Consider the following 23,214-nt stretch of genomic DNA (forward strand, 5'->3'; position numbering starts at 1 on the left):
AGATTAGAGTTACTCCACAGCCCTCTGTGATGTCAGGCTGCAGGGACCAAAGGTTTCTAAGAAAGAGAGAAAAGGGGAGAGAGTGAGGGGAGGGAGGGGAGATGAGCCATGGTTCCTGGCAAGTTGCACCCCCATCACACACACACACACACACACACTCACTCACCTTACCTCTACCAGGAGCTGCTGTTGTCACTCAAAACTCATTCTGTAATGGGGGGCTGTAAAGAGGAGGGGGCAGGTGGGTCTCGCAGTGGGGGACTCAGAGACCACCTGGGACCGTTCATCACCCCCCACCCCCTGCGTTACAAACAAACACACACACACACACTCACACACACACACACACACACACACACACACACACACACACACATACTCATACATACATACACACAAAAACACACGCAAGGGTGAGTACACTTTGTCAGTTCAGAGAGTGGGTCCTCTTATCTATTTTTTTATTGACTTTGTTGAAAGCACCATACTCTTTGTTCAGACAAACTGAGATTTCAGGAATGGTGCATGGCATAACGTGACAGGTCATATATGTTACCATACAGTAGCAGATGTTGGACAAGTAAGGTGTGTGTGTGTGTGTGTGTGTGTGTGTGTGTGTGCGTGTGTGGTGTGTGTGTGTGTGTGTGTGTGTGTGTGTGTGTGTGTGTGTGTGTGTGTGTGTGTGTGTGCGTGCGTGTGTGTGTGTGTGTGAGAGAGAGTGTGTGCATGTTATCATTCAATTCACCTTCACTTTAAAAACCTGGAGAAGGCACACTGACTATTGTTGTAGGCAAACAGATTCAGTGATTTGCATCAGACTTGGTCAGTAGGATACATACTCTGTGTTAGTGCCCCCTCTAGTGAGAAGTGTGTGAAGACGCATACTGGTGAGACTAATTGCTTCTATTAGGCAATTAGTTAAAAATAAAGTTATAACCCTAATAAGAATTTACCTACAGGGAACAATTTGCATTGTAAAAAGATGCATGTTAAGATACAATTACAACTTCATATTTATGGGTCATTTCTCTAACAAAAAAATAAAGTGTCAAAACTGCATTTTTGAGGAATTTCCTGCAGTTCATCTGCAGGAATGCAGTATTTTGAACATGAAAAAATACATTGCAACTACATTTTACTGCATTTAACTGCAGAAATCCATTTTTTTTTTTTCCATGTACCTGCATTGTAGGCCCTGTAGGCCTTGTACAGTTATATTGCATTTCTGTCTGGAAAGGTCTGAAACGTACCATACAAGCAGATTGCAACTGGGATACATCTGATTTCGGAAATGCAGAAGGAGAAGGAATTCTCTGTTAAGGTTACGAAATGGAAACATTGCCTGGTTTGGCAGCAGCACCGTGATAGGTTGCCATTCCTTTTATATACTTAAAACCATAGACACTAGATGGCGACAAAACCTCAAGCATCACGAATACCATGTGCGATCGATGAACATGGAGTCTTTTGCTAACGCTACAAACTTATTCTCTGCTTCAGTGCGCATTCTGGTGTTATCGACGATATCCACAACCGTAGTCCTATCAATCTAGTCTTCTGTGACCTGTGACCATTAGTAGCCCTGTCCACCATCCCTTGAGGAAATGTTCAGGTGTTCATCGTCTTCTCTCCATTTCCACATTTGCAGGCCACGTTTCCACATTTGTGACTGTTTCGCATCAAGGCGACACTTTTCAAAGACACCATTATAATTTAGCCTACGAAGATTCCGTTATTTTCTAGCTCATGTGCTGTGTAGAACTGTCCATGCGTCTAGGTGCATCGTGTGTGTGTGTGTGTGTGTGTGTGGGGGTATTTGTAGATGTTTGGCACATTCCTAAATATGTTCCTGTAGACATCATGAAATCCCTCCTCCTTACCTCTTAAGTAATGAATTTCCGCAGGAAAAAAAAGAGAAAGGAAAAAACTTACAATTTACTGTATTTGGTGTGAGCCGCTGCTGGCCGTCTGAAGGGGAAAAAGGGGGTGGAGAAACTGAGTAGTTCATGTCTAGAGGCGCGCTGGACTTAGGTATTGGCATCAGGGCAGTGCTCTTTGGATGGACACCATGGAGCGAGCGCGGGGATTAAGGATATATGTTTTGGTGTTATTCATTGTATCAAAGGCTTTGGGTAAGTCTCCAAATACAGACATGTTTTTTTGTATGTTTGTCTTTTTTCCCTCAAAAGTAAACACGACCACATTATATTATATTATATTATATTATGTTATATTATTTAGTGTGATGTGTCCCTGTACATTTTGCCTGTGTTGATCTTTGATAAAAATGACCTTATCCATCAACTCTTACAGCCTACCCAATATCCTGTTTGTATAATGAAACACTGTTATATGTAACGTTAATAATGAACAGACACATTATATTTGGAAAATAGTTTGGAAAGACTATTTTGGTTTGGTTTTGGTCAGAAATGTGCCAGATGTGCTATCAGTTGGATATTTCAAAGTGCAGCTGTGGTTGTAGATAGGTAGCTTGCAGTAATAAATCTGTCAGAGGCCAGACACTTTGTAGGCCTATAGGCAACTTAAGATTTTTTTAGTTTATCATGTTGTGTTGAACATAAAATGCAGGTTTGGAAAGTTGACAGGAGTTCGAGCCATGAGTGACAGTGATGTATAAGTTTTGGTTGATCTAGTTTGAAAACAGAAACTCCCAAAGACCCATAATAATGCATTGCCCCACAAACACCCTATACCACCAGAGTGGATACTTGCATACTTTCAGCTGTTGAGAGCACATTTTTCTCTGCTGTGGCCTTGGCATTCAGTCAGTATTTATTCAGCACTCTTATCAGATTTTCTGAACAAATACACATAATTTACAATTCACTGACAGCTGCCACCCCATGATACTGTAATACACACTATATAGAATCTCTACTGAACATAGGGAAGGGCATGGTGCTTACTTGAGGGTATAACACATACAAAATGTGCGTTTAAGTGTGTGTGTATGTGTGTGTGTGTGTGTGTGTGTGTGTGTGTGTGTGTGTGTGTGTGTGTGTGTGTGTGTGTGTGTGTGTGTGTGTGTGTGTGTGGCGTGTGTGTGTGTGTGTGTGTTTGAGAGAGAGAGAGAGAGAAAGAGCGAGAGAATAATCATTTCAAGGACAATTACACAATGTAATGACATTTTTTGAACAATGAAGCTCAGATTACTGGTACCATTACCTGATTGCAGGGTCCAATATCTGCACATCTCGAGGAGTGAGCACGTGCCAGCAGTGCCTAGCCGTGCACCCAAGCTGTGCCTGGTGCTTCCAAGAGGTGAGCTCCCTACATTTATTCACTCTGTATTTAAACCTGCCCTAGAGCTCACCTCCCCACATAACAGCAATAAACACGGACAGCTTCTAGTTCTTGCTCGGAATTTGATTTGTAGAACATCTACAAAAGTAAAACATGTGGCAAAAATCTGTTTAACAGAAATGTGAAAAACATCTTTTTTTTTTTATGTTTCATATACCGCAATTTTCATGTAGGTATAAAGGATTGCTTCACTAAAATATTAATATGCTTTGCTTATGAAATTGTCAATTTATGTAACTGTCAATCTAATGCTACTTTAAAGAAGCACAAATATATTTGCTAGTATTTTGGCAAGTTTAGGGGGGAGTAGAACAGGGCTATCATTTTTTATTCCAAAGTTGTCCTTGAAGGTGTTTTTCTTACTGCCTTCACGTTTCACTAAATTGGCATGTTATGGAGACCACTATACTAACTAAATATAGTATTATACTGTTCCATAGAACAGGACAGGTTCCCACACCAGACCAGTATTCAGACTCCCTGAACTCATCGAATCATTCTGGGAATCACTCATTGGGAGTCACTCTGCTCAGTGTTGCCTGATGTTGTTGGCACCATTAAATCTGCCTTCAGTTTCATTCAACAGAACCTTATCATGATCACAAACATGTCCGAGTGGCTAAGATAAAACAGTCTGATCTTGTAATGTACAGGAATGTTTGCCATGAACTGGCGTGGTCTGACATGGTGGGTTTTTCCTGTAGGACTTTGGGGAAGGTAAAACCGGGGTGTCTCGCTGTGACCTGAAGAAGAACCTCAAGGCAGCAGGATGCTCCGAGAGGTCACTGGAGAACCCTAAAAGTGGTATGACCGTGGAGGAGGACAGACCGCTCAGCAACAAGGCCTCAGGGTCTACCACAGGCGTCACCCAAATCCAGCCCCAGAAACTCCACATCACCTTGAGACCAGGTCAGTCAGTCGAGTCAGTGTGCAACTCACTTGCTCACTCACTTGCTAGATCAGTTCTGATGATGAAGGGCCAGATCTCTCTAAATCTCTCTAAATAGCAGAACCATGTTGGAAATATTTTCCTAATTTTTCCCCTCTTATAATATTTTATAGGCAGCTGTGTGTCCTATAATGTGTGTCCTATAATGTTTTGAAATGGTCCTGTGAACATGATCTCTCTCTCCAGGCGACTCCAAGCGCTTCACGGTAAAGGTGCGGCAGGTCGAGGACTACCCCGTGGATCTCTACTACCTGATGGACCTGTCCTACTCCATGAACGACGACCTGCGGAGTCTGCGGATGCTGGGCAACGATCTCGCCAAGGCCATCAACCGCACGACCAGCAACCTGCGCATGGGCTTCGGCGCCTTTGTGGACAAGCCCGTCTCGCCCTACATGTACATATCTCCTCCAGAGGCTGTAAAGAACCCCTGCTACGGGTGAGACTTCCGGGGTGCTGATCACTGTATCACAAGTGACTATTTCTGCATATGTCAGCACAAACGTTGGTTAACGACACCTTCTCCATAGCCACTTGTTAGAGTTAAAGATGCCACAAGGGGATTTTTAAAAGAGACTATCAATTATGGTTTATGATGACGCAACACCTACCACGTAGTGCACTGTATGTGACAAGTATGCTTATAACACAATGTGTCCATCAGAGAATGATGACACTATCTCCATCATTCTGGAATGATTCATCATGACTTACTGTTATGGTTTTAGACCTTTGCCAGGAACAAGAGTGTACAATGTTTTCAGAGTGATGTCCAAGGGATTTCTTTAAAACTGAGTCCTACTGAGGCAACTAAGAGGTGGAGATTAGGATCAGACCTTGGTAATTGTTATCACTCTCTCTCTCTCTCAAACACACACACACACACACGCGCGCGCGCGCGCACACACACAAACACACACACACACACACAACACATTTCAATCAAGAAACCTTGATTGATTGAAAACCCGATGCAAACCTATGGATGACCAAAACTATAATGAATTACTGTATAAAAATACATCAGACATCAGTGGTTCAGCACCACTTACCGGCAAGGGTCACACGCCTAGTAAAGAATTAGACCACATTTCCTGTTCTGCATCTCAGGGATGCATCTGCTTCTCTCGCAGCTTGAACCGGAACCCGAGCGTGTGTGAGGCTCAGTTTGGCTACAAACACGTGCTGTCCTTGACGGAGAGGGTCAGCCGCTTCACAGAGGAAGTCAAGAAGCAGATCGTGTCGCGGAACAGGGACGCCCCCGAGGGTGGCTTTGACGCGATCGTACAAGCAGCCGTTTGCAAGGTGGGCTCCAACGGCAACACTCTCGCCAAAGCCTCAAGGGCGGTAGATATATAGGCATGATTTATTTTATTTAAAGATGCAAAAAATACACATGCAAACCCAACCATAATACCTTTGTGTGTAATTCCAGTAGTGTCAAACATCAGGGTCTCAAATTATTTCCACTCACACACCAACACGAGGTGAAAGATCTCATCTTCTCTCCGCTGCTCTTACTGTAGGACAGAATCGGCTGGAGGCCAGGCGCCTCCCATCTGCTGGTGTTCACCACCGATGCCAAAACTCACGTCGCTCTGGATGGCCGCCTGGCTGGCATCGTCCAGCCCAACGACGGCAAATGCCACATGGGTCCAGACAACATGTACTCTATGTCTACTACACTGGTATGCATGGATTAGTATCCATCCATCAGTAGGCTATGCTTTCCTTTGGATTCTTTTCAATGGCACAAATAGATAGATATCCACCAGCTTCAACTTTGCTGTAATAAGGACAGTTAGAAACATAGAAAATCATTCATGCCCATTGCAGAAAGCACATTTCCTGTATGAATTAATTTCTTCTCTGAACTGAAAGATCAAGATGTGTTGACACTTGGCATTTAATCCGGCAGGACTATCCATCCCTAGCCTTGATAACAGAAAAGATGTCAGAGAATAACATTAATCTCATCTTTGCGGTAACAAACCCTGTTCAACCTCTGTACAAGGTGAGAGTTTCTTGTGTTTATTGAGATTTTAGTTGGATCAAATATGCAATAATACACTGAACTGAACTCGTTACCTCTTCTCTTTTTATATCTTTCCATGTTTTAGAACTACAGTGAACTCATACCTGGCACTACAGTTGGGATCTTGTCTGACAACTCAAGCAATGTGATTCAGCTTATTCTTGATGCCTATGCTGTGAGTGATTAAGTCACTTTTTAGATAGATAGATAGATAGATAGATAGATAGATATATACTTTATTGATCCCCAGGGGAAATTCAAGGTCTCAGCAGCATACAGACAACACAAACACATTCTTTAACAGCAGAAAGAGTAATTAAAGTATATAATATAAAAACACAACTAAGCAATAAGGACAGTAGAAGATAAAGAATATGCTAAATATACTAAAATACAAATTATACTAACTAAACTTAAATACAATATATAAAAATATACTAAAAATACAAATTACAAAAAATACAAATTATACTAACTAACACTTAATCTAAATCAATTCTAAAACAGTATCCACATAGTGGTGATTAATCAATCAGAGGCGCTTTGCAATGACTGAGGCAGGGACTGAGCCTGTGATTCTCTGTGCATAGTAAGGTAAGGTAAGGTGCTCTAAGGTGCTCTGTGTGAATGAGTGTCATGGTGATAGTGCAATGGTGATAGTGGTCATGGTGATAGTGCAAGTGAGTAAGTCCAACAGTGCAACAATGCAGAAATAAAGTAAAGTAAAGTCTATATATCTATATATTTAACTATTTAAGACAATGTATAAGTGTGGCCACAGTTCGGCTGTGGCATGGAGAGGGGGGGGGGGGGGTTATGCATATGTGCTAATGTGCTAATATAGCACGCAAACAGTGAGGCATAAAGACAGTGGCAAAAGTGGCTAGTGGACTTTTTGACACTTCAGTTGTTTTGTTCCAGAATATGCTGAGGTTTAGTTCTTTCCTTCATACCAAAATATTTTGAAGTAATGTTCCTCTAGAGGGATTCCAAGAATTGCTCTAAAAATCATGCAAATATCTTGTGTGAAAATGTTCCAGAAGCTTAGTCAAATTCCTTGGATGCACGCCATTGTTCATCAGTTTCTTTGTTTTGTTTTGTTTTCTTCCTCTGATCTTGGGACAGAAAATCCGTTCGAAGGTGGAGCTGGAGCTGCAGGGGATTCCGGAGGAGCTGAGTCTGTCTTTTAACGCTACCTGCCTGAAAGGGGAGGTCATTCCTGGTCTGAAATCCTGCTCAGGCCTCAAGATAGGAGACACTGTTAGTATCCGTCCCGTCCCCATTTCTATGAATTTTCTTTCACATTCCTGTTGGGAACACTGATCTTGATGTTTCCCCAAATAAGGAATGATTTAAAGAACAGGAAATGACATGCTTTTTAGAGTCATCACTCTGGTCACTCATCCCCTGCTATCTGTAATGATGGTTAACCGCAGTGTCAAAGTCTGTGTTTAATAGAGTAATGTCATGCCTCGGTTTGTCTAAGTGCTATCTCAGACGTGCATATGCTTTCGGCTCGGACAAGGACACAGTTCCGCGCTGTTTCTCAGTCTGCTGAGCGTGTCTGTCCATTTCCTGCTGAGTGACTGAAACTCTGAGTCATTGGTGCCACCCTGTCATATTCAAGACTGGCAGAGAAGCGCTGGCCAGACAGATTGTGTGGGCTCTAGACGGCACAGTCATTTCCATGACTGGAGCAAGGGCACTGTGTATGATGCTAAAGTTATGAATCACACCTGGCCAGCCAGTGCCAAAAAAAAACACACCCAGTCAGCTTATCAGGAAGCTAATAACTTCTTTTTTTGGCCATTAATATATTTTTTTTCCTAAAATATTTTTGTAGAATTATGTAAATGTTTACGATTCTATGAAGACATAGAGCCACAGCACTATCCTCACACATTCTGTGCTCTGCTCCAATTTATTGAGTTAAAAAGGTCAAGTGTGTGATCAGTGTCAAGGTCAACGTGGCATTGTATGTGTACACTTTGTGGACTGAATTTAATCTGTAGATTTGTTCTAGGGACGTCTTCAACCAAACAAAAAAAAAGCTTTTATGAATGGTCAGGGTGGTGCATGGCCAGTGCTTGTTAATAGACCTTCAAAGGATTTCTGGAGGCATTTAGCTTCTTCTTTGAAAATCAAGGGAAATGTTCTTTGTGTCACACGGAATGGATTCAATTTATTACAATGTAAGGTCGGCTACAGTAACAAGCTTGTGGGTTGCTAATGTGACCACAACTTCAATTGTAGCCCTGTTATTAGGAAGCTCATAAACTTTCTTTAAGGTCACAGTGAATTTACTAATGGATTAGAAAACCATCAGTATACTGCGTTGAGTGATGCTAAGACAAACTGCCGTCCAGTCACCTTATTGAGTTTCATCGAAATGCCAATGAAACTAACGAAATTGTTAACTGACCCTCAGGTGTCCTTCAGTGTGGATGTGCGAATGCGGGGCTGCCCTAAGGAGAAGACAAAGACCTTCACCCTCAAGCCGGTGGGCTTCAAGGACACGCTGCAGATCGCCGTCACCTTCGAGTGCGAGTGCAAGTGCCAGGCCCGGGTGGAGCCCGACAGCCCCGTTTGCCACGGCGGCAATGGCACGTACGAGTGCGGCATCTGCCTGTGCAACCCGGGGCGGCTGGGCCCGCACTGCGAGTGCGCCGAGGGCGACTACAGCCCCGAGGAGCGCGACACGTGCAGCGCCAGCCCGGACAAGGCCGTGTGCAGCGGCCGCGGCGACTGCGTTTGCGGCCAGTGCGTGTGCCACGCCAGCGACTTCGGCAAGGTGTGGGGCACCATGTGCGAGTGCGACGACTTCAACTGCCTCCGCTACAAGAGCGAGCTGTGCTCAGGTAAGATGGCACGTGGGGGAATAGATTCCAGCTGAGAGGAGGGAAGCTGGAAATGTCACATCCAGTCAGTAGGGAACTTTAGTATGGAGGTTTGGTATAGGGAAGTTATAAGCGGAGTCTTATTTCCGATACAGGAACAGGGTCTGGAATAGACCTGGTCTCAGTCTGATGGGGATCTGCACAATGTCCAGGCCAAATTTATTCTGATGACATCAATTGCTATGTCTATGTGAAGTAAAAATTCTGCTCTAGGGGCTGTACATGTATTAAGCGTAGTTCTCAACTAAGTTCTAGATCTCCATTGAAGTTCTGCAAGATCCGACTTGTTTTTTGTTCTGTAACAAGATAGCCCCGTAATACAGTGTACATTTTCAAGACAAGCTTATTTTACTTCTTATGTTTTTTTTCATTGTTTAATCCCATGTATGGGAAAACTGGGTTTAAACCCTGGGTGTTTAAAGGAGCTGTTCTTGGACACCATGGCCTGGGTTTCAGGTATTTATTTAAGTCCTCAGCTGGCCTTCTGTCATCTCTAAAGAATGACATAGCCATATGTCAGCTAAACAAACCGAATTCTCCTTCGTTTATTGTGGGCTTTTCAGATGTTTAATGTGGGACTGTCAGTGATGGCGTCACGACTGACTCAACCTCCTTCAATGAACCAGCTCACGCTTCTTTCATTTCTCTTCATTTTCCACAAGTTTTAACGTCTTGTTATGTTCCAAGGACTCATGTTGCTAGGATAGCTCACATCACATCCTCTTCACTAAATATCCAGACCTTTTCCTCCTCCTCTTAAATCAGCGTTTGACAGCAGCAGCAGTGTAGAGCAGAGAAATCCGGGCCACAGGCCTGAGCTCTTGTTTGTTGAATGAGTCTGAGGGATGTTCTGTTTTGCGGCTTGTGGTCATGAGTTAGCTGGACTCATCAATCCTCGGCCTGCTCCCCTTGTGTGCCCTCTCAGTCCTCTCGCTGTTTCTCATCATCTTGCCCCAATTAGATCACCATCTCGCCTCCTTTTTTTTCTTCTTTTTTGTTAGTCGGCTGCCTGCTCCGCTTTTTGTGAGGCAGTTAAGTATCTCCCTCAATGTTCTCAGCTAGTCTGCCGTTGCGTGTGATTTTGTGCTTGGCAAACCGCCCCTCGTTCCCCCGGTGAACTTGATCTGTGTATTTGAAAAGTGCATATATCTGTCCTCCCTCAGATGTTTTTGCACGGCTCACCTCCAGGATGACTTCATGGAGGCGGAATTACTACTGATAACAAGCTGTGTTTTTTGCCAGTTACGCATCTACATGGAGTCTTTCATGCTTACTTTTTTAAGTGGAAGTGCTGATGTTACCAGGTCTGGACCTTGAGGTGAGAGGGGGTTGGTTCATAGTTTATGTAAGGTTTTACAAAGTGACCTGATTTCCACAACAGCTAGTTGCAGCTAAAACCACACAGACTGATGTTTTTGGTCAGATGTTGTTGTATTTATCCATATTTCTCTTTTAGACTAAATATTCTTATGTGTCCAGCAGCACCGCATTATGATGTTTCAAGTCTGGATGTAATTTTCCAGAGTCTTGCTGTGTGTGTGTGTGTGTGTGTGTGTGTGTACATCCCAAACCACCATCAACTTCATTTGAGCAATTGCGCATCGACACCACATTCCCCAAAAATACTTAACAATTATCCAGCAAACGGTTCTCGTGCACTTAAGAAATTATGTCACCAGTTTAAAAATAGAACTCCCCAGTGGATGAAAGAGGGAGGGAGGGAAGGGGGGGGGCTGAGCCAAGACTGGACGTCTGGGCAGGAATTATTATTGTTATTTTCTGTGGTATGAAGAGTCTTGGGACAGTTGGGTAAGACGGAGCACTTATAGAATGATGATTACAAGTGAGGCGGTGATGTGGTCCGACTGTGGGAGTTTGGGGGCTGGTTTGTTGTTTCATTCCCCCAGAGCTGGTCTGTTTTTTTCTCGTGTTTCATTGTCGTGGAGTTTCTTTGTGGTGAGTACCACAGATGGCAGATGTAGATGCGTTTTCTGCATTTAAGTGCTCAAGAGAACTGAAGGGACCCAGAGGGTGGTATGCTGCACATAGCGTACACTCATTTAATGGAAGCTTATCAAGCCACAGGGGGAAAAAAGATGTTCCAGAGATAGGCTACAGGTTTACTACTCTACTGCCCATAACTGTGGAGAAATTCCCTGGATATCTTACCACCAGAACTCCTTTTTTAGAAAACCCATGTAACAGAACAGATGAATGTTTTTTTGTGTGTGTGTGGAGGCTGGAAGTTGGATATTAGGCTACAGGCGATGGCCGCGCTTGGGCTGGACATGAAAGGTCAGAAGTGGGTGAACGTGTGCCGTGAAAAGAGCAAAACACGATACCCACCAGTCTGATGTTCCCTTACCCAGGGGCGTCATGCTGATACATGTACTGTATTTAAAATACGTATTTCAAATACAAAAATATTATTTTGTCATTTGTATTTTATTGGGTTGAAGAAAATTACTCTGTATTTTGTATCAAAATACTATTGTAGCCTACTTTTATATTTTAAGAATACTGCAAAATAATCTATGAGACATCTATGTGAATGTGATGATGTCATAAAAGCTCAGAACAATGCATGGAAGCTAACTGGTGTTGACCTATAGTCAAGTCAAGTCAAGTCAGTTTTATTTGTATAGCGCATTTAACGTGCACAGAGTGCAACCCAAAGCGCTCCACATATAGGCCAAGACATTGTCATTGACACATAGACTAACAAAGACAATAGCGGACGGAGTGGCGTAGTCGCCAGCGTACCCGTGACACCAAGACATAGAACTACATTTAAGAAATAACAAATGCAAAAGATGCGGACGGATGGGCGTAGTCGCCAGCGCATTGACACCAAGACATAGAAGACAGACAAAAACAAATTTTAAAATAATTAAAATTAGTCCAATTTCCAACCGCTGAAAATGTCCAAGGGCAATGATGACTCGCGTGAAACTGCGCACAGCTGTGTCTCCACAACCGATGCATGCAACGCCAACAAAGTTCTTTACACTCACTGGCAGTCTGGAAATAACGTGAACGTTAGGCCTTGTTATAGTCTGGATATCACTGGAAGCATAGCAGTCCGAAGTCATGGCCGATCTTGTAGATCAGCAACTCGGTGGACTTTTAACAGCGACCGTTTGTTGGTCCGTAATGCAGAGTTCTTCAACGTTAAAGTTAAAGGATAATTCCGGTGTGATTTTGACCTAAAGTGGCTTGAAACATGATACCAAGTGTGAACGTATGTCTCATAGCTCACCTCAGAAATCTGGCACTAGTTAGCCAATGCTACCAACAGGGTTTCGTCGTGGTGCCTCGGGCATCGGCCTAGCCATGCAAATAAATCACTGTTTTACACCATTTACGAGGCTCAAAGTAGCTCCATACTTCATTGGTAGACTTCCGAGGGCCTTGACATTTAAAACAAGACATGGAGAACTTTGAAAAAGCACTGGTAGATTATTTACAAGACGATTTATACAGACAGTACCTTAAGGAATTTTACCGTTCGACGCCATCTTGAATTTAGTCACGATAAGTAGAGCGACGAGTACGAACAAACAGGTATGATAAGGGGTCAGATTCCAAAACTAATTCTGTGGAAATGCATGGATTCAGTTGCTTTTAGTAGCAGCAACTGGAATCCATGCATTTCCACTGAATTATTTTTGGAATCTGATCTCTTATCATACCTGTTCGTTCGTACTCGTCCCTCGACTTATCGTGACTAAATTCAAGATGATCCATTTAACTAGACAAATCAATACAAAAAATAAACGTGACATTACATAAAATGTAATGTCACTTGGCAGACTTATGCCGACAAACTTTTGAATCAAGTCGGTCCAAATTGTTGTGTAGTTTGAGCTGGCTCACAACTAGGGTTGCCAACTTTCTGATATGAAAATAAGGAACGGGGTTTCGATAATACACTTCAGTAAGTACACCGGCATCCACTTCAGTTAGTGGGGGTATTGAAATTATGTATGTATTATTGTACTAAATAGTGCATCATTTTACAAAATTGTGAGCTATTATTTACTAAAATCTTACATAATATATTACATTCTATAGCCACTAGCCTACTCATTTTCTATCTGGTGCAAAACAAGAATCATTTTCGATGCAAAAACAGTTAAAGAAATAACTGTTTGTAGCCTATTATACTCAAACCAAATAACTCTGAAAACTGAACTGGCGGATATGCTGTCATAGAAAAAATATATTGAACATCACAAGCAGCTCCAGAAGCTCTGAATTTGGTGAAGCCTTATTTTATTTCTTGCTTTTTTTTTTATTCTGCAGCAAGTAGGCTAGCCTATTTGTTTATCTTGCACAGATGCACTGTAAAACTTATGACAAGACATGTCATCTCACGCCACGCTATCAGCGTAATATACATGACTCGCGAGTGGCTCAAACGAAAAGTGCATTCTCTGTTGGGATAGTGATGACAGACAAACTGAGAGGGATAAATGACAGCAGCAAAGTTTCCTTTATTTCATACAAATCGTGTATTTTTCGCTCATAGTCTAACTTATAATACTGATCTGTCATGGATTTGCAGGAGTTGATTCTCAATAATACGGAACAAAATGCGTTCCGTATCAGTTCAATACGGAACACATCTTTTTCCTTGCAAATACGGGACGATTCCGTATTTTACGGAACGGTTGGCAACCCTACATCTAACAGTAAAATAATGTTAGTTACTGACAGTTGCTAGGTGGTAAGTTAGCAAAGGCAAGTGACTGCCTGTTGAGCATTTCTGCTTGCCGCACCTCCGACGGTGCCATTGCGGGTAGCTGCAGGGTCATCGGGAGCCACCCTTCATTGATGTTCTGCTCCATTAATCCCAGAACATCTCATGGTGGTGGAGCAATGGCAGGGAAGTCTCCCTGCCACCCCCTGCAGCTGACCCTAGCCTAGTAGTTAGCCACAATGATAGCATTAGCTAATGCCATTGTTTGTCTAGGGTGACCAATCATAGATGGACTTTTACAGCTTTTGATGGACATTTGGGCCCCCAGGCAGCGCTGCCAAACCCAACCCTAACCCTAATTGTAATCCTATACCTAAACCTAACCCATGCCTAACCTTAGTGCCTTCCAGGCAGCGCTGCCTTGAAGTCAACGGTGGGGGCCCAAAAGACCATATATCAATCATGAGCCCTCTATGCGGACCTAAGTAGAGTGTCCTTCTTTGTGGGTTCCACAAGTGCTCCACAGCAAATGAGGCTTATAAGTAGCCTAGTGATCGATGATAAAAAAAAAACAGCATATTCTCTGCGGTCGCAGACAAGGGGGGCTTACAGATAGCAAGCGGCACTTGTTGCACTTGCTGCAAGGTTGTGCTGGGTTGAGCGAATGGCCCAAAGATTTGTGTTGTGGTGCTATTTCTGCTGCTTTATAATACACATGTAGCCCCCACTCCCCCTTTTCAACACCCAAGTTCTGCATGTAGCCCCCACTTATCCTTTTTGGTCACCCTAGTTCTGCTACATTATAGCACACATGTAGCCTTATACTAACCTTATACTTTTAAACACAAATTATGACTATCAACTGGTCTTGTATTTCTGCACAGAACCACTCACATGAAAAATGGAAAAATAGAAGGCCCATTTTATTCTCTAGCTGGGTTAGCGGATTGGGCTAAAAGGCAATAACCCCTCAAATTATGACCTCTGGCAAGTTTTGTGCAAATAAATGACAGATTGAGACTTATAATATAACCATCAACACATTTAAGGCATCTTGCTGTCCAAGCTAAACAGTGGCTAGTTTTCATGAAAATCCCTGTTTATTTTTCTAGAAATGGAGATAAAGCGTCTTTTATGAAATATGCGCTGTTTGAGCCTGTCACTCTTCTGACACTTACATTTTTGGGTCAAATATAAATATATATTTTCGATAAATATAGTTTTTCTGTTCACAAAACCACCTTTTTACTGCTGTTGGGCTTCATAATTCCCTCTCCTCTTGGTTGGTAACGTCTGTGTTGCTATCATCGACATATTCGGCACTCTGGCAAGGATGTGCCCTCTTGCAAGCGTGACTCGGCCCATCACCCACTCCGCTCGGCCTGGCCTGTGGTGGAGATGGAACTCTCTCCACGGTCGTCAGTCACTCTTTCTAATGTTTTTGACCTGCCGTGTGGTCTCCCCTGATTGTCGTGGTCAGAGTTATCTTGTCTTTGTAGAAAGGTGGTTGGTTGAAGGTGGACTCATCCAGCGTTTTCTGGCGAAAACGCACCTGCTGCAATATCTTTTTCTTCAACTTTTTCATTTTCCCCTCCAGCACCTGAGAAGTGTTGCCTGTAAAGTTAAGTTTCCGGGAATCGACCTAGCGAGAGCTGGCGAGACTGCCACCAAGTGATAAACCCACTCATGGCCTGGTTTTGACCTGACGTGCGTGCGTCACTGATTCGACCCTAAGCGGCAACCATCAAAAGCCGAGTTATGATAAAATGTCCAGATTAATGTCCAGATTGTGCGTTTTCATGATCGTCATCTATTTCAGTTCTATTCATCATAGAGTCCCCAAAATCGCACATAAGGTGTGCTAGAGTGTTTATTTTCGTAATTTTAGAAAAAAAGCTAACAACGCAATATTGTCTCTCTCTTTCTCTCTCCATCTCTCTCTCTCCCCATCTCTCTCTCCATCTTTCCCTCTCGCTCTCTTTTTCTCCATTTCTCTCTTTCTCTCCATCTCTCTCTCTCTCTCTCCCCCATCTCTCTGTCTCTCTTGATCTCTCTCTCCCCATCTCTCTGTCTCTCTCTCTCTTTCTCCCTCTCCTCCGTGTCCGTCCCTTCTCACCCCACTCCTAGGCCACGGTAAGTGTTACTGTGGCTCATGCCAGTGTGACCCGGACTGGAAGGGAGAGAACTGTAACTGCTCTACCCGTACGGACACCTGCATGTCCAGCCTGGGCCTGCTGTGCAGCGGCCGCGGCCAGTGCGTGTGCGGCCGTTGCGAGTGCACCCAGCCCGGGGCTTACGGCGCCACCTGCGAGAAGTGCCCCACCTGCCCCGACGCCTGCACCATGAAGAAGTGAGTGACTTGATGTGTGTCATGAAGAAAAGTAGTATACAATTGCTAAGTGTACTGCTAATACATACTTCGGTTACACTTTACTTGACAGTATCGACATAAGAGTGACATGACACTGTCATGAATGTGTCATAAACAAGTCATAAACGTTTATGACATAACGCTTCTGTTATTAAGTGACATTTGGTTTTTGTCATAACAAGTTAGGGTTAGGATTAGGGCTAGGGTTATGGTTATGGTTATGGTTATGGTTATGGTTAGGTTTTGGATTAGGGTTAGAGGTTAGGGTTAGGGTTCATGTGTCACATGTTCATGACAGTGTCATGTCACTCTTATGGGGATACTGTCAAGTAAAGTGTTACCCATACTTCACAGTTATCATGACTGTGTAGACACTAGTATTAGAATGTGGGCTCAGTTTCTGAAAGTGCACTGTTATTAGTGCACTGTTATTAACGAGGTGAAAAACTGTACCACCTCTCAGTAACTGTAATAAGTGCAGGATGTTTATGCAGGATGTATAAACACTTTTTAGGTATTAACATCTCACCAAAGTTGCCGAAGCCATCTCACCTATTTATCTACTAAGCTCAAACTAAAGTCAGAGCAGTCTCTAATTTAATGACCTCTTCACAACAGGGTATTGTTGTCAATCTGCCAGACTCTGGGTATGGGTATGCTACACTGTCCAGGAGAGTTCCAGGAGCCTTTTCAGGAACTGCACATGAGCTCTATTCTAGTGCTCTTCTAGAAAAATACACTTTTGGCAAGGCGAGAATTACAATAGGACAACTTCTCACATTTGTTTTTACTTCCAGTTTAGCTGAGCTGCTTATTAAGGGCTATTGCGACATTGCAATGAATAGTTTTGCATATAAATATGGACAATATCAGCGAGATTGCATTGTATTGCCTTATAAGGAATGTGAACGCCAAAATGAATCATCATCAGTATCCCCAGAATGCCGCATTATATAACTTCCAGATATGGAAGGAGCACAAATGTTAAACATTATGCTAACATTTACTTGGATGACTCCTAGGATTTGAGAGATTTCGGATGTGTTATACAGACAGTTTCTGTCATCCATGCTAATGGTTTCCTGTTGCTTTGTTTCCCAGGGAATGTGTTGAATGTAAGCACTTTCAGAGAGGAAAGCTCTTTGAGGACACATCTTGCACGCGAATCTGCAGAGATGAAATTAAACTGGTGGATGATATAGGTGAGTTTGGAAGAGTTTAAAAGACTATTTGATTTTCCTTGTATCAAATAGTCCTTTGGAATTTAAAAGACTATTTGATTTTCCCCATGTAAATATCTATAATGTGTAAATAATGTGTGCCTCTTAAACGCGGATCAAGCACCAGTCAGATTTGCCTGATGAATATCATGTTACATATTACTGTAAAAGGCCATTATTCCGGATTTGGAATACCAGCACGCAAACACAAACTGTATTGTGTACTGTACTGTATAATCCACTAATTGCACACAGATGAGAGAATGTCCATTTTAAAATGTCCATGTCAAAATGTCTCTCCTCCCCTACACCTGCCTCCTCCAGTCTTCCATGACAAAAATGCAGTCAACTGCACCTATAAAGACGAGGACGACTGTGTGCAGCGCTTCCAGTACTATGAAGAGGCCAGTGGTCAGTCTGTCCTGTTTGTGGTCAAAGAGCCAGGTGAGGGCCTATATGTGGTCTGCTGTGCCTTTATGCATGTGATTGTCTAAGGGGCTATATAAAAAAATATGACTTGACATATGACAATATGGCTCTCTCACACTCTTAACAGGGGCTCCCTCACGTGTAGGGGCGTTGCGGGGGTTGGGAGGTTAATATGATTCTAAGGGCCCAGCACTGACAGGAGGCCCCCAGAGAGCCCCCCACCACCCAGTAATACAATATATTATCGGAGGACCCAGAATTATTGTCTTTCATAGGGCCCAAATTATCGAGCGCCCCTGCCCACGTACATTCATTCACTCGCTCACTCACTTCCTAAATCAAGTATCATGTTGTGTCTAAATGGACATTCATTGATAAAATAAATACAGTTGAGACAGTGAAGCATAAGAATTCAGCCGTCTAATGGCCTCACATAGTGATTATAGCAGAATGGACTTTTTTTGTCTTTAGCAGTGTAGGGATTAGAGATGATGACCATTGCAGTGTAGAGATTAGAGATGCAGTGACAATGAAGGAACTCTTCTCTCACTCTTAAATCTGAAGTCGATTCATGTGAGTGATCATATTCACTGAAACCGACACTATGCTCCGACAGAACAACATAAATCAGCCGGTTTTAGAAAAAACCTACGCTTCTACCTCCACCTAGAGACTGTTATTTGTTTTGAAAAAATCCACAGCTCCCGGTTCTTCTGGTCCAACCAACGCAGGGCTGTGTGAGATCTGGTTGTCAATCACAGTTAATGCACACACCACAGATCACCACACGTTACAATATCGCACAAACTCGATGCTCGGCGGTAGTGGGGCAGGGCGTGGGAATTGTAAACATTCAACATTTTGGCTAAGTCCCCTCAATCTGCCAGACTCTCTGACGGCAGCTTTAATTAAGTGATAAAGTATTTTCAATTTGCACTGATATTGTATAAATACAGTACAAAAATACAGACAGCAGCTCTAATATGGTACCTATATAATAATTTTCAGACAGCACATACTTCTTCCTATGCCTATTCATCCAGCCCTCGCTGCCTTTGATCCCCTGCATTCCTGCTTGTTAAAGAGATGTGGAGACTAAATCAGTAGCACAGATGGCAGCAAGGGGAGACTTCAATGGTGGAGGTGCGCAGTGAGCGGTCGTCCATCCCCCCACCTTTAATGGATCCACATGTGTAGTGTAGTTCTGGCCTCGGCCGGGGTATAACGCTGGTAGCGAGAGGGTCCTGTCTACATGAAAAGGCAACCCAACCTCGTAAACACTACACCATAAACGGCATCTCTGCTACCGAACGTGCTGACATGGCACTCTGAGGCGTTTGAAAGGACCAACAAGATGGAGGGGATAGCATAAAAGAGGGAAAAGTTGCCAGACATATTAAAGATGAATAAGATAAGATAGATAGGAAATCCCACACCTGGGAAATGTACTTGTCGCAACAGCCCAGTAATACATGAATAAAAAGTAAAAGAAAGTTGTATACAGTATGTCCAGAATACAAGCACACCTAAAAATCACACAGTGATTGCAACTGCCATAGGGGCATAGAAAACTTATTTCACCAATAAGTTGAGGCAAAGTGGACCAACACATATATGGTGGAGAATTAACCCTGTACCTGAAAACGCTGTATTTCTCACACATACATGTTGACACACATTGTTAGAGCTCCACACGTTATAGTCTTCTGTGGTCGACTGTTGGTTGTTCTGGAATTAAGTATTTAACTTAAATTGCGTCATATACATTTATAGTCATTTCCTTCCTCTACAGTAAGGGCAGTAAGGGCCCTCAGTTACTCTCTCAGACAAATTGTTATCTCCTTTCCTTCTCTTATTATCTTGCTGTGTCCCTCCCTCCCTGCTAGACTGTCCTAAGGGGCCGGACATCCTGGTGGTGCTGCTGTCGGTGGCGGGGGCCATCCTCTTCCTGGGCCTAGCCACCCTGCTCATCTGGAAGCTGTTGGTCACCATCCACGACCGCCGCGAGTTCGCCAGGTTCGAGGAGGAGCGGGCACGGGCAAAATGGGACACGGTGAGTTAAGCTGAGTCACTCAGAAGAGCACACACACACACACACACACACACACACACACACACACACACACACACACACACACACACACACACATGGGACACACACACACACACACACACACACACACACACACACACACACACACACACACACACACACACGCACACACACACACACACACACACACACACACACACACGCACACACACTAGGGACGAAACGGATAACAGAAGTCACACACACACACACACACAGAAGTGCCCCACACACACACACACACACACACACACACACACACATACAGACACACACACACACACACACACACACACACACACACACACACACACACACACACACACACACACACACACACACACACACACACACACATACAGACACACACACACATACAGACACACACACACACACACACACACACACACACACACACACACACACACACACACACACACACATACAGACACACACAGACAGGCACATACACACACAGAGGCTTAAACACACAGGCTTAGACACAGAGCAGGTGTGTCCGTAATATTGACAGAAACCACACCCGTAGAGATTTTAATGTTTACCTGTTCTGTCACTGTTTACAATTAACCATACATCACACTGTCAAAGCTGCACAAGAATGCTTTGAAAAGGGTATCTAAGGTCTGACTCAATGCTGGCGGTGAGATGGCATACAGTATGTGGTGGCAGAGGGCTTGTTTTTGTTTGTTTTGTTTTGTTTTGTTTTGTTTTGTTTGTTTGTGGCATGCTGTTCCTTCCCAATCCCAAAGCTCAACAAAAACACGTGCCACCCTTTCTCAGGGGTGTGCTTTGTGTTAAATTAGGCAACGTTAATTAGCCTTTTCTGCCATGCAGCCAATGTTATGTCAGAGCACAGAGCCCACTCTCCACACCAACCACCGCTGGTCTGTCTGATCCCCCAGGGGCTCTCCAAACCAGGGCTAATCCCACTGTACAGGTCAGCCACTGGGAGGGTTGAGGGACAAGGCCACCCCCTCTGTTGGACTGGATTTGAAAGTCGCAATGCGATTTTGAACTCAAGTAGAATCTGTATTTGTTAGTATTGCACATTTTTAGAATGTTACATGTAATAAAAAAAGATGTTAGCAATTCAGCAATTATGTCAAAAAATATTAGCAATCCAGCCATAGAAGCAGCCTAGTCCAGAACCACTTTGGGCTATTACTTGAAAATAACAGTTTGTCTCCAAGATATAAAGTGTTCTACTGAGAGTTTTCTAAAGTGTTGTATCTTGCAGAGGGACCCCTTTTAGAGTAGCATTGTGTTCATATTTCAGGGTAATGCCGTCTTTGTGAACACGTCTTTCTTTCTCATTCTGAGTCTGCCTGCCTGTGACATTAAGAGACCTGTCTGCTTTTTGCAGCTCAAGTAGTCTAGACTGTGCAGATTTAGTTTTTCCCTTTACATTTATAGAGTCATGTGATTCTCCAGTGATCCTCCTCTACAAGGACAAAAAATTGCAAAAAAAAAAAAAAGGTCATCACTAATCTCCTCCCCCACCCTCTGTGTCAATCCCAGGGCCACAACCCTCTCTACAAGGGAGCAACCTCCACCTTCACAAATATCACCTACCGAGGCAATAAGGACTGATTCAGACACCAGCTGAGAGGATGGACTATTCTAGAAAGGCGTCAGCCCACAAGCAGTGTGGAGTGACTTCCTCTCAGATCTTTCAACCTGTGCAGGCTCTACTGTTGTAGGATGAGGATGTAACATGATCATTTTATTTAGTTTTGTCACCGCTGTAAATACAACATTGTACATTATGTGACTGATGATTAGTGTTAGAATTTAGTGTTTTTTTCTCTATGTACTGTATGTATGTGTCCCTTTCCCAAACATATGTTAACAGACTTTTTTGTCAGTTCAAAAACTGACATTGTCATCCACATGAAACCAATAGATTAAACACACTGTCCTGTGAACAGGCTTTATTTTTAAGTCTTTTTTTCTGTCCATGTGTCTTTTCTCGTTTGAGTGTTCCAGCCTGGGGAGGTAACTAATCACACTCGGCTGACCCAGCATGAGACTTCCTCCTCCTTTCCTCCAGCTGTCACCCCGTCATCTTGTTTGAGTGTGAGCCTCTCGGGATAAAAGCACAAAGTTATAGCTAGAGCTGTCGCCCATTTTCACAGAACTTGTCGACATATATTGTTTTTTCTTCAATTGGTGGCCTTTTCAGCTGTAAACTTACACAAGCTGACCGTTTTCGCACGTGTTACAGTATGCATTCATCCAGTTCAAGCAGTTGATGTCAGCATTGGCTTAAAAATCCAATTAATTATGTATTCATTTTGTCTTCCCTTTAGTGAGGTTTGAGTAAGTTGTAAGGAGAGCAGGTTACCTTTGCCAGAACACGAGTACTTCATCTACTACTTCGCCTACTGTATTTACTTTGACTAGTCGTTGCTAATGACATGTTTTGAAAATTAAACTGCAAACTGACTGAACCGCAACACACTGAGAATTTAATGACAGGTTTCACTGTTGAAGACAGGCCATTATTTGTGTTTGCATCATCACATACAAAGGGGAGAGAGAACAAATCCAGTGGGTTGCATTTTGTGCATCCATGTTGTCTTTGCCCATTTTGTAAATTATATTTTTATTTTAATTTAAGTTTTGTTTTCACAATTTTCAAAATGAAAAATATAATGTCACCATTGTCACACTTTGTTCTTTGCTATTATGAACGTTGTCACAAATTATTGTTACCAAAGAAAATATTTTGTATATAAAGTTTGTTTTCTATGACCTGCCCATCTGACTTTGAGTTTTTAATGAGTTGAACAATGTCAATGAGTTTGAACATGAAGGAGTGATTGAGAGTGGGAGAGACTGAAAAGAGTGAGAGACACAAGGCAGTAGGACAGCAGAGAATGGTTAGGAAGAGTGTGTGTGGGTGTGTGTGACTGGTGAAATGGGTGGGTGGGAGATGATATTTCCTCTGTATGATAATGATAGTATCAAGAAATCCAGCACTTGAAAATAACCTCTTTACAGTACACAGTTGAATAGACAGTCGTGGTCAAGGGCGCCACCTGTTGGTTAGAAAGACTGAAACCCAGCACTTGGAAATAACTGTGTAACACAAAGTTGAATGGACAGAGTCATGGCATAGAATGTCCCGTAGACGGGCTCTGGTCATGGTCATGGGGCGCCACCTGTTGG

At 43.1% G+C, this 23,214-nt stretch overlaps 1 protein-coding gene across 1 annotated transcript; it reads left to right on the forward strand.

Annotated features, from left to right (window-relative positions):
• Window positions 1–1,993: 1,993 nt before the first annotated feature.
• Window positions 1,994–22,803, forward strand: LOC125287698 (integrin beta-3-like). The gene is made up of 15 exons (XM_048233668.1): window positions 1,994–2,132; window positions 3,200–3,285; window positions 4,032–4,236; window positions 4,463–4,715; window positions 5,410–5,581; window positions 5,803–5,964; window positions 6,195–6,290; window positions 6,397–6,486; window positions 7,437–7,571; window positions 8,740–9,169; window positions 16,038–16,260; window positions 17,383–17,483; window positions 17,826–17,945; window positions 19,817–19,983; window positions 21,562–22,803. The coding sequence occupies exons 1-15, from the start codon at window positions 2,060–2,062 to the stop codon at window positions 21,631–21,633; spliced, it is 2,385 nt and encodes a 794-aa protein (XP_048089625.1). The 5' UTR covers window positions 1,994–2,059; the 3' UTR covers window positions 21,634–22,803.
• The last annotated feature ends 411 nt before the right edge of the window (window positions 22,804–23,214 follow it).

The sequence above is a fragment of the Alosa alosa genome, chromosome 22 (assembly GCF_017589495.1).
Source record: "Alosa alosa isolate M-15738 ecotype Scorff River chromosome 22, AALO_Geno_1.1, whole genome shotgun sequence".
NCBI lineage: Eukaryota > Metazoa > Chordata > Actinopteri > Clupeiformes > Clupeidae > Alosa > Alosa alosa.

What these genes read in the sequence shown, in the direction of transcription:
- LOC125287698 (XM_048233668.1), top strand. Translation starts at nt 2,060, where the DNA reads ATGGACACCATGGAGCGAGCGCGGGGATTAAGGATATATGTTTTGGTG. An exon ending in GCCTCAAGATAGGAGACACT is followed by an intron (nt 7,572 to 8,739) that starts GTTAGTATCCGT and finishes ACTGACCCTCAG; the next exon opens with GTGTCCTTCAGTGTGGATGT. An exon ending in CAAGAGCGAGCTGTGCTCAG is followed by an intron (nt 9,170 to 16,037) that starts GTAAGATGGCAC and finishes CCCCACTCCTAG; the next exon opens with GCCACGGTAAGTGTTACTGT.